The 12,291-nt window shown below is 54.1% G+C and overlaps 1 protein-coding gene across 1 annotated transcript; it reads left to right on the top strand.

The window, feature by feature from the left end:
• Nucleotides 1–2,394: 2,394 nt before the first annotated feature.
• Nucleotides 2,395–10,158, top strand: LOC309448985 (von Willebrand factor A domain-containing protein 5A-like; the record flags this gene model as incomplete). Its single annotated transcript, XM_082070886.1, is given in 18 exon segments — nt 2,395–2,443; nt 2,817–3,064; nt 3,143–3,157; nt 3,159–3,393; nt 3,749–3,891; nt 4,045–4,159; nt 5,239–5,366; nt 5,640–5,728; nt 6,138–6,282; nt 6,591–6,670; nt 7,176–7,287; nt 7,638–7,802; nt 7,926–8,029; nt 8,297–8,478; nt 8,654–8,860; nt 9,317–9,540; nt 9,748–9,874; nt 10,079–10,158. Coding segments are annotated over 18 exon segments (2,448 nt in total).
• Between the last annotated feature and the right edge of the window lie 2,133 nt (nt 10,159–12,291).

The raw sequence follows: 12,291 nt of genomic DNA on the forward strand, positions 1-12,291 counted from the left end.
TTTTTGCAATGCGGCACCCAGTTAATGGCCAGCCTGGCACTAATCAGTGCATGGACCTGAGCCCAGGCTCCAAAGCTGCAGCCAGTGCTGCAGGCCTGGCAAGGAGACAGGTTCCTGGAGGGACAGGGGCCACCTCTGCAGCACACAGGACACACAGCCCTGCTCGCAGGGGGCCCTTGTCAGCTGCTGCCCGTTGCACCAGACGCGCGGACGGACGCGGTGTGGGGAGATCTGGCAGACAGCCCCTGGGCAGGAGCAGTCCCGCGGCGGGATGAGCGGTCCCGCGGAGGGATGAGCAGTCCCACGGCCGGATCCGCGGTCCCACTGTTAGCATTCAAGGACACATAACCACGGACGTAGTTCTATGCGGTGCTTTATTTCAGTGCTGGGAAACCAGGGGTTCGCACCCAAAGCTGGCTTCGACCACTGATTTGAACTCTACTACATTTATACAGTTTGGTTACATACATATTCATTAGAGTTACAACGTGTATACTGCATATTCATTAGGTTACACAATTATTTCACAATATCAGTTGCAACACCTTGGAACTACCCTAAGCATGCGCAGTGTCCTCTGGTGGTCGTTTTGGGGGTCTTCAGGATGAAGTAAGTAGTCTTCATCACTAGTGTACTTTTCACCTTTCATCACAGCACATGCGCACTCTTCACAAAATTATATAAATTCTTGGATGATGGTAAATGTACCTTCTCAGCACATCCTATCTTCTCGAGATAAGTACTAACTTTTAGTTCTCTAAAATATGAAACTCATATACAACCTGCATAGTTTTTTAAGATAAGGTAAGAATCTTGGATACAGTTTACAAAGCAAAATGCAGCTAACCATAACACCACGGCCGGATCCGCTCCGCGCTGCGTCCCCGGCCCGAGGCCGTCGGGCCGCGCTCCCCGCCCGGGGCGGCTGCGCAAACGCTCCCGCGGCCGCAGCAGCTCCTGCGGGGCCGCGTCCCGCAGCGCAGATCGCAGGCGCTCCCGCCCACTCGCCACTTTCGCTTCCGAGGCGGGGAGGGCTGTCCATGGACAGCCCTCCCCGATCCCCTCTCTCATCCCACCCCTCAGCCTCGCAGGCTGCCCGGCATCCGGGACCCCGCTGCCCACACAGCCACGGGAACAGGCGCCCGGGTGTTCGGGAGGGGTTTGCGGCGATCCCGGGGGGGAAGGGATGGGGGGATGAACGTGTCTCCGCCTCTCAGCCCTGCCTCCCTGCCTCTCCATCCATCCGTCTGTCCGGCTGTCTGCTCACCGAGCCTGGCGTCTGCCTGTCCCCCGAACACTTCTTGCTCTGTCTCTCCCTCCCCTGTCCCCGTGTCTCATCCGGCTGCGCCTTTTTCGCTCCCTTCCTCTTCCATCTCTCCCTCCATCCATCTGACTGTAAGTCCGTCCCTGCTGACTCTGGCCTTGATTCTGGTGAGTGTCCAGTTGTTTGTGCTTTGCTGTGTTATTCCGTCCTTATTCTCTGTTCGTTGTCCCTGTTCACTGGGAAGGACTTGCCCCTATTCACCCCTATTCTCTGGAGGACTTGCACCCTACTTGCTCTGTCTGTCCACCCTGTCAGCATGATGGTGAGGATTTTTCTGGTGCTCCCTACCCTGTCACCCCAGAGTGGGAACTGGTGAACCAGAGAGACCTCTGTGGGTGGGTCTGTGGTTGAGGGTGGTCCCTTTCACCTCCTGGCACTCGGTCACAAGACAGTCACTTGAACTGTACCCTCCCTGCAGTGCCTTTCTGGGATTTGCTCTGCAATCATGGAATATCTGACCTTGGCCTCATTTCTCTCTCCATCATGTTTCCCCTCATTATTTGGACTTTCAACCTGCTCTCACAAGCTACTCCATGAACATACCCTCACATGTGCTATCTCTTGTGCGGCTACATTCACGCAATACTATTTGTGATAGGTACCTGTTTCACCTGTCCATCCATCCATTTCAACAAAAATTCTGATGTCTCTCTGTTGCCCACCTATGCATCCATCTGTCCCAAAATGGACCTTGTCTTCCAATCTATCCAGCCAGCTGTGGATGAATAGCCATGTATTGTTCATCCCACTCCAGTCTCAGCCATCCATCCATCCATCTGCTCTTGCTTTCATGCCAGCTTCCCTCCATCTTCCCTTGCTATCCCTCAGTTGTCTTCAAAATTCCCCCATGGTGGGGATGGGGTGCAGACCTCCTCAATGCACAGATACACGTGGTGATGTCCCAGTGCTCATCAAAAGGGATTTCTGAATCCCTGATTTTGCTCTCGCTGTACATGGTGGGTTGGGGCTTCCAGCTATGTGTGTAGGTCTGGGAAAATGACACAGAACCTTCCCAAATAGGGTCTGCACGGTGGTTTTTGTGGATCTTTCTTGTCTGCAGGTCTCCAGCAATGTTGCGTCAGAGCTTTGGACTTCTAGGAAAATCCTACACCCATGACAGTGAGCTGGGGTTCAGCCTGCTGAGGGACATTTGGGGGATGGGGATGCTCTCAAACAGGGACAAAAAAAGGAGAAGGATAGGCAGCCAGAGGGGGAAATACCTGGGCAGGATGATCCCAGAGTGAAATGAGGGTAGGAAATGTCAAGAGCTCTGCAGGAAAAGGGTGGGAAACAGAGGTATGGGGAAAAGGGAAGCTTGAGAGGGTGGGGGAGACAGACATTGCTCTATGGCAGGTCTACACTAGATCCTCAGTAGTGTTGGTCACCCAGGCTTGGTTTCCAGGGTGGGAACAGGCACATACTTGAAGCAGCCCCAACCACCTCCTTGTGTTGTTCATGGATGCTGATGGACAGGTCGCATCTCTCTCAACAGCAACAGGATCCTTTTTGCTGGGGAAGTTCCTCCGCCTACCTCTACACACGGTGCCTCTCTGTAGTGCTGTAGTGGATGTTACTATCCAGGATTATGTGGCTGACGTGGCCTCAGAACTCATCTACCAGAACAGGAGTCTGATTTCCACAGAAGTGCTCTTCATCTTCCCCCTGGGCCCCCAGATGGCCATCTACTCATTCCAGACCCGTAGTAAGGATGCCAAGATCCAGGCCGTGCTACAGGACAAGGTACCAGCACCGGGGGATGAATGGGTGAACCACCACAGGGGCACAGGATGAGAAGCCCACGGTCTGCCTGGTGATCAGCTTTCTGTGCCTCCTCCTTCCCACCCAGCCCCAGCAACTGCACGAGGCTACAGGAGGCTGGGAGAACATGGAATACCTTCAGGATCAGTCTGAATATCCGGGTGAGGTGTTTGCCTGCTTCCTGGGCACTCTGTCCCCTGGCAGGGAGGTGGTCGTGACCTTGCGCTATGTCCAAGAGCTGTCGCGGGAACCAGATGGAGCAGCCCGTTTTGTGCTGCCACCTACACTGCATCCCTACACAACACTCTATGGTGAGTGACCCCACAAGGAACCTGCCCTCCCAGTCACACATCCTATGGAATGGCCATAGACTCCCCATGTACTTTATGAACAGACTCAATGGAAATTCTCTTGGGACTCACAGGGGGACCCACATTTTTTCACCATGCAGACCCTGGACAGATCCACATATTCTTCCCTGTGCCCTATGAGGGGATCCACGCCTCCCACACGTTTCCCATAAAGAGACTGATGGACCCTTCCATGCACGTTATTCACAAGCCCCAATTCTCTCCCTATGCCCTATATATGGATGCCAAATCCTGCCCCCCGCCACTCCTGCAGGGAGAACGTTTGCCCTCCCCAGTGCCATGTTTCTCCTTGCAGCCTGGAATTGTAACACTGGCAAGCTGCCCTACAGCCTGCTGCTCACTGCCAGCCTGCAGTCACCCCGTGGAGTGGCCCGTGTCCACGCCAATTTCAACCTCTCCCCTTTGATCTACACTGCCCAGGACCACAGCACTGCTCAGGTGTGCCCTCCCGAGTGCCAGGACCCTGGGGCAGCTGTGGAGGGGCAGAATCACTGAGAAAAAGGGAGTGCGTTGTGATCACTGCCTGTGCTTCTGGCCAAATCCTGAATTTGGGCCCCTCCTCCTGTGTCTGACCAGGCATTCCTTCTCCAGGTCTCCCTGGCTGGCAGCCCCCCAAGTCAGCATGATTTGGAGCTGGTGGTGCATTTTGGAGAGCCCACTGCATTCAGTGCTGTAGTAGAGAAGGGAGACCCTGGAGCCCCCGCAGGTGAGTGCAGCCGGGGAGGGAACAGAGGGGCACATCTGTGTTGCAGGAGTCATGGGGGCATGGGGACACACTGTGGATTCTGGGGGACAAGATATCACTGGACGCTGGGATGGAAATGGGAGGCATTCAGATGGGGTAGTTTGGGTCCTGGGGTTTCAGAGTAGAGTGTTTGGGACACTGTGGTGAGGTATCAGATATAGCAGGATGTGTGGGTCAATAACAGCTGACTATGAGCCAGCATGTGCCCAGGTGGCCAAGAAGACCAACAGCATCCTCGCTTGTATAAGCACTAGTGTGGCCAGCAGGACCAGAGCAGTGACCGTCCCCCCCGTACTGGGCACTGGGGAGGCCAAACCTCAAATCCTGGGGTGAGTTTTGGGCCCCTCACTACAGGAAAGACCTTGAGGTGCTGGAGCGAGTGGAGAGAAGGGAACGGAGCTGGTGGGGGGCGGGAGCACAAGTGTGATGGAGCGGCTGAGGGACCTGGGGGGTTCAGCTGGAGAACAGGAGCTGAGGGGAGACCTTCTGATCTCTGAACTGCCTGAAAGGAGCTTGGAGCCAGGGGGGGTCGGGCTCTGCTCCCCAGGAACAAGCGCCAGGAGCAGAGGAAACGGCCTCAAGTTGTGCTGTGGAGGTTTAGACAGGATAATAGGAAAAATTTCTCCATGGAAGGGGTTATTGGGCATTGGAACAGGCTGCCCAGCGAAGCAGTTGATTCATCATCCCTGGAGGTGTTTAAAAGACATGTAGATGAAGTTCTTAGGGACATGGTTTAGAGATGAACCTGGCAGTGCTAGGATAATGGTTGGACTTGATGACCTTAAAGGTGTTTTCCAACCAAAATGTGTCTATGATTCTATGTTAGGGTTCGCTGGGTAGCTGTATTGGAGGCACTGGGTTGTACTACGTGGGGCTCTGGGCTTTGTAACTGGTAGACAGTACAGCAGGGTATCGAGGTACCAGTGCGGGTTATCATGGGCTCTGGGATGGTGGAAGCTGAAAGCACAAAGAGAATCGGAACCGGGAGGAGGAGGAGGGGATCCCTGCTTGGCCTTCATCCGACCCCACACTTTCTCCAGGCTCCCTGCTTGGTGACCCCATGGTGTTGGTGACACTGGCACCCAGCATCCCTGAGGCGGTGCCTCGGCAGCACCAGTCTGGAGAGTTCATCTTCCTCCTGGACACCACGTTTCTTGAGCACGCACAGGTACCCCCCCAGAGCAGGGAGCAGGATGGGGCGGAGGAGCAGGCTGAGGGGCAGCGGACCAGGGCAGGCATTTACAGAAGGACCAAGGTGTGAGGGGGGACTGGTGGGGCCTGAAATGGTCCTGAAACATCTCAGGTGCCCAGGGGAGTTCAAGGCTTGGGTCATCCAGAAGATTCCAAAGGTTTTAGGAGGTCCAGACTACGGGAAAAGGCATCTGTTCCCCCACCCCCTGCCCAGTGCTTCCCAAGACCTGTCTGCTGTGTCTTTCCACAGGACTCTCTGCTCTTCCTTCTCAAAAGCCTGCCCCTGGGCTGCTACTTCAACATCTACTGCTATGGACAAACCTCTGAGGGCATCTACCCGTGAGCAAACATAGGGCAGGCTGCGTGCTATGGGGCTGCATTAGGTGCTGGTGGGTAGAGCTGGATGCTGTGGGGCTGGGATGGGTGCTGTGAAGCAGGGTTAGATGCTGGAGGGCAGGTGTGCATGCTCTGAAATCAGCTGGTTGCTATGGGGCAAGGTTGGGTGCTGTAGGCCAGGGCTGGATTCTGGAGATGGGATCTTTGTGGCATCATGGGATAGCACATCTGTTGAGCAGAGTCTTGTAGGAACTATGAAGCCAGGTCTATTTAAGAACTGCTATGGGGTGGGGCAAGGACTTGCAGAATACCCTAGGCCATAGCTGTGGGAAGTGCTATGGGGCAGGGCCTCAGAGAGCACTAGGGCCAGCACAGAGCAATGTGTTCTCCAAACATGCCGTGTATCCTGCAGGCAAAGTGTTGAATATACTCAGGACAATGTGATGGAGGCCATGCAGCGCATCCTCTCCACTGGCTCTAGTCTGGGTGACACCAACCTGCTGGGAACCCTCCGCTCAATCTACGATACCCCTCGTCCCCGTGGGCACACGCGCCAGGTCTGGGTGCAGGGTCATGAAGGGGCAGGGGGACAAATGTCCAAGGAGGAGAGAGAGGACACAGGAGTGTGTGTGGAAGGAGCCACCCAAAGTGCGTGGTGGTCACAAGGGAACAAGAAGGATCCTGTGGGGTGTGGGGGAATGGGGAGGTCAGTCTGGGGGTTTCTGTCCAAGTCGACACCTCTCCCTTGGGTAGTCTCTCTCCAGAAAGCCTCTTTCTTGGGCCCCTCTCTCCATTTCAGTAACCTGCTCTCCCCTTTTTGAGGTCCCTGTGCAGGGCCCCACCACTCATGTCCCCTGTCTCCCAGCTCTTCCTCTTCATGGCTGGGCTACCCCCTGACAAGGAAGCCATTGCAGCTGAGGTCTGCCGTCACCACAACAGCCACCGGTAATGGGGACCCTCTGCCCCGAGTCCTCCTTGGCTGCCCAGTCATTTCCCTTCCTGATGAGGACCCCTGTTCACCAGTGCCTGTCCCAACCCTTGGGCCTCTCCAGTGTCCCAAAGACCCTTCCCACCCTGCACAGCTTTCCTATGCCAAGCCCCCATGTGGGACTCCTTGCATGCTACTCCCACAACCAGGGCACCCTTCACAGGCTGGGTAGGGAGACTGAGGCACAGGAGCTGTAAACCCTGATGTGCCCCCAAACTTTGCCCCAGCCTCACTAGACTGACCCCAGCTCTGCCCCAAGTCCCAGCTCTCCTCTGCCAGCTCCCTGTCTAAGCCCAGCTCCAGCCCATCCCTCACTCCCTGCTCTTCCTCCTGCCCCCTTGTTCTGCACCCCAAATTTGTTCCCTCAGCTTTGACTCAGCCTGTGTTCTCCAGCTCTATGCCGGCATCCTCGCACCCACCTCTGACTCTCTTTTCTAACACCTTTCTCTGCTTCCCCCATAGGTGTTTCTCCTTCTTCTTCTCTGAGGACAGCGCTGCCCTTGCTATGGCCTTGGCCAGGGAAACAGGGGGTGAAGCTGCCTACATCTCCTCTGACAACAGTATGACAGCTGTGGTAGGAACCCAGGAGCCCTGGCAGGTCCTCCCTCTATTCCACAGACACACTGACCTCCAGTATCCCAGCTCCTGGACTGCCCACACACAGTAGTTGAGACCCAGCTGCCCCAAGAACCCAGGCACTCCGGCTTCCCCTGACTTTACCCCACCACCCCACCCCACCGAGAACCCAGGTGCCCAGGCTCTGCCCCACTATAACACACAGACCTGAGTGTGCCCAGGGAAGCCAGCTGGCACAGGCTACCCCACACATCCCATTGGACCCCAGGGAAGCCCAACACTGGTGGCCGTGGGCTGAACCCTGGCAGAGCTGTGAACTGTCCTCAGTGTCCTGCCCTCTCTCCCCAGGTGCTGAAGTGCCTGAAGCGGGCCCTCAAGCCAGCAGCTGAGGGAATCTCTCTGAGCTGGACCCTGCCCCATGGTCTGGAGGTTGAGATGCTGGGGGGCACCCCTCAGTCCATCTTTCAGGGTCAACACAGCCTCCTCTATGTCCAGATCCATGGACAGGCACAGGTGAGAGCTGGGACTACAGTCACACCCAGTTACCTCCCAATAGCCTCCCAATAACTTTCTGATATCCCCCAATAACCATCTTGTGTCCCCAGTAACCTCCAGTAGCTTCCCATGTGTTCCCAGGGTACAACAGTGGCCAAGGGGGTCATGACCTTGCAGTACAGCCTGGACGGCCAGGATGTCACTCACACGATCGAATTCTCACTGTGCCCACAGGGAGATGGCCGGTGAGAACCCGTTCCAAGGCAAGATGCACGCATCCCCTTCATTTCTAACACAGAGTCCAGCAGAGAGAGGTCCAGACAGCTTGTGCATGCTAACCTTCCACACGCAATCCCAGACTGGCAGAGATCCCAAGTGTCCAAGCAAGCTGTCCTTCCTTGCTTTGACCTCACAGGGACAGGACCCAGAAACCTGGGTATCACCTCCTTCCAGACAGATGAGGACCCTGGCATCCAGGTTTTCCCTCAGGCCTCACCCCGCGCTCTCTCCAGGCTGGCTGGGCATCGTCTGGCTGCAAGACGCTTGCTGAAGAGGTTGTCGCTAGAGGCTCTGAGTGGGTCAGGGGATGAACCAAGGCATCGCGCCGTCCAGATCAGCCTCGCTTCGGGGATCATCTGCCCCTTTACCAGCTATGTGGGGGTTCGCACATCACAGAGGGTCACCTGGTACCAAGGTAAGGAAAGACACTTGTGGGAAAGAGCTGGTGGCGCAGCTCTGTGAGACGTTCTCATTCCACTGGAGCTGGAACCACAGGCACGGGGAACCCCCAGTCTCACAGGGTAGGTCCCGTCACCACCAGGTCCTTCTTTCCCATCTGCTTAATTCGACCCCTTTCACTGTCCTCGAAGGGCCCCTGGCACTGTTGCCACTGCGCCAGTCATTCGTCCCCTGCCAGATTGTTGAGCTTCGTGGCTCCAGCAGAGTCTCCTCCTGCTATCCTGCGAGCCTCTGGGTCCCACCCGGCTGGCTGACAGCAGCGTGTGCACCATGGCTTGCGCTCCGTCGACTCGCCCATGGCATTGCTGCCCTGCCTCAGCGGGGGCCTTGCTCAAAAGGTATGGGGTAATCTAACACGTTACAGGAGGGTTATACTGCCATCTCTTGCCCACGGCATGGAAACCAATGAATTTTGCCTTTAACCCTTTCCTTTGTTACCCTTAAACCTGCAAGTCCTTCAGCGAATATGAGACCCAGCTCAGAGCCAGCCAGGGAGGGGACAGCAGTGGTGCTGGATCATAAATACACATTTGGCTAAGATGTGGTGGTGGGGTGGTATCAAGAGAGGTCTTGGGACATGGCTGGGCAGGAATGCCAGAAGAGGCAATGGTCAAAGCTGGGGGTGAGGTAGGAGTGCCCAGAAAGGGACATTGGACTGCTTTGAGGACATGCAGGAAGAGGCATAGACTGCAAGTATCTGCCTAAAGAAGAGCAGAGATAGTGTTCTGGGATGTGGCACAGGGGTCGGCTTCCTGCGATTCTCCCAACCCTTCTGTTCACCTCTTCTCCCACAGCATGTAAACCACCACCACCATCTGTTTCTTCTCTCAAGTATGTGGATCCCACAACATTTGTTTTGTGCTCACCAACTTTTGGGCCTTGGCTCACCAAAGCAATTGCTGAGTGCAAGGAGCTGGTGGCACTGCAGAATGTAGATGGCTCCTGGGCCCTCAGCTCCGGCTTGGCCTCCGTGCTGGAACTTGAGGAGGTTGAAATCAAGGGAAAGATGCCTGGTAAGGTAAGCGGAGAACCTCTTACAGTGGCAGTGTGATGTCCTGGGGCAGTGGGTACTCGTTGGCTGGTGGCAACACTGGCATACAAAGGGCAACCAGAGAGGAATGAAGGGATGGGAATCCAGAAGCCACACAGGAAGGGGTGGGAAGCAGTGAGGGGGCAGGGGGATGCTCAGCACTGTGTGCTGGTCCGAGTCATTGCTTTCCTCCAGGACATGGAGCCAAGCATCTGGGCCACAGTGCTGGCTGTGACCTGGCTGAACAGAAAGGGCAAGTGTTACCAAGACCTCTGTGAGCTGCTGGAGGCCAAGGCTGTGACCTGGCTCTGCAGCCAAGCTGGTGAGTCCTGAGGGTCCTTTTCCTGCTGATCCCCACAGCACAGCCTCCTCCCTCCTCTCCCCAGTGGGACCTGCCTCACCCCTTTGCAGGACCACAGTTTCCTGGGGACAGGTGAAAGAGTCCTGTGTCCCCTTTCTCTCTTCCATCTGTGGACTCTCCCTCCTGCCTGACTCCCCTTGTGCCCCTGTCTCTCCCTGATTGCAGTGTCCCAGCTGGACAAGTGCCTGGAGGCAGCCAACACCCTCCTTGGGAGCAGCGTGGAGCCAAGTGTCTTCAGGCTCTGAACTCAACATGTGCCTTGTGCTACAGACCAGAAGCACCCGCAGAGCTAAATGTGGCCAAAAAGTACAGCCTAAAATCACCTACCGTGCAGGGATATCAGTGTTGCTGCCAGCTGGGGTCTTAGACTACAGATGAATTCTCACTGCTTAAGTCTTCAAGTTGGGCTGAATCTGTACCATACTCAAGAGGAAACCTCAAGTTCAGAGCCTCCAGCATGTTTGGTTTGGGTGGAGGTGGAGTGGGAAGGAGCCGACACATTCCCCAGTGGTTGCCCTTCCTGAATTGTGTTTTGGCAAAATGGGCCACTGGCCTCCAGAGAGATGGCGCCTAGGGACATGGTTTACTGGGTAGATTGGACTCAATGATCTTAAGGGTCTTTCCCAGCCTAAGTGATTCTACGTTTCTATGGTTTCTGCCTTGACAGCAGTGCTGTGCACACTAGAAAAGACGAGTGTTTGGAGGTGTCAACAGCAGGCACAATAGCAGTGGCTCGCAATGAGGGACTCCTGCTGCACCCCACTCGCTGACCTCTTTGCTTTACCTCAAAAGTCCAGGCTGTGTCGGGAACTCCCATTCTGCAATGTCATGTAAAACAATTGTTTTGCAAGTAAAACTCTCATCACGTCCATTTAGTAATGTAATTTAGTAATGGAAGATCTCTCATCATTTCCATTTAGGCATGAGCAGAATCACAGCCATCGCCTGGGGTGTTGAAACAGTGCACCAGCTCAGAGCTTCCATCCTCCACAGGGACACACGGTGCTGTCTTCCTGAAATCCCAAGGCAGACACCCCCCAGGACACTATTTCCATAACACAGGAAATGGCATTCAGCTTCTTCAGGCCCAGAGCTCCATCTATGGAAGGAAGAGTGAAAAAGCTGCACTTTTCTTGGCCTTCCTGTGAGATGGGTTTCCGGGAGAACAAGGAGGGCAGAACAGGTGACACCCAGACCCGAGTCTTCGTTGCCTGGCACCATCACAGGGAAGGTCCTCACACTCTTGATTCACAGTGAAATAAATAACTTACGCTGCTTCTATGGATAAACAACGTTTAATCCAATTCCTTGTATTCCTTAAACACGTGTTCATTAGAGCATACGCAAAACAGCGCTGGGTGCGCGGGGGATTCGCTCCGCCCAACACGCAACCTTTGAACAACAAGAGCTGTGCTTAAATACAGTGAGGTGTTACATATTCATAATGACCCAGGAACGCCTGTACGTATTCATAACCTTTCCCCACTTCTGATTAAAATGAGTCTCAGAGAACTATTTCCATAGACCCTCCCCTGTTGCGCCTGCGCAGTGCCACTTGGTGAATTTGAGGAGGGGTCTTTGGATGAAGCTCCTTCAGCTTCCTCACAGTGAACTGTTTACCTTTGGCTCATTACATTGAATTGACTGGGACCCAAGCTGCCAAGTTGAATGAAACCAGACTGGCGCCCCCTTTTGCTGTAAATCTTCGTTATCTTGTCTCCTCAAGTTCACAGCTAGGTGCAGTAAAACATCTTATCTTGGCATTCAATGGGGTTCTGTTCTTCTTAACATAAAGCTCTAAACTAAGCATTTATTGTGTGGCTAAGCCTTAAAGTGTTAGTTCGTTAGCAGGCACCCATTATATGTTTAGTTAACCCTTAAAATGTTAGTTCCCTCTGTCAATATAACTTCATAAGCAAGTTTCATAACTTTTTACATAGAACTTAACCACCTTTTTCCAGGTTCAGAGCCCGTGCCTCATTTGGTTATACCTGTAAACATTAAACATCTTAGTGTTAGCGTTCAAGGACACATAACCATAGTTATATGCAGTGCTTTATTTCAGCGCTGGGAAAACAGGGGTTCGCACCCAAAGCTTCGACCACTGATTTGAACTCTACTACATTTATACAGTTTGGTTACATACATATTCATTAGGGTTACAACGTGTATACTGCATATTCATAAGGTTACACAATTATTTCACAATATCAGTTGCAACACCTTGGAACTACCCTAAGCATGCGCAGTGTCCTCTGGTGGTCGTTTTGGGGGTCTTCAGGATGAAGTAAGTAGTCTTCATCACTAGTGTACTTTTCACCTTTCATCACAGCACATGCACACTCTTCATAAAATTATATAAATTCTTGGATGATAGC

The sequence above is a fragment of the Streptopelia decaocto genome, assembly GCF_964273445.1.
Source record: "Streptopelia decaocto genome assembly, chromosome: 22".
Taxonomy (NCBI): domain Eukaryota; kingdom Metazoa; phylum Chordata; class Aves; order Columbiformes; family Columbidae; genus Streptopelia; species Streptopelia decaocto.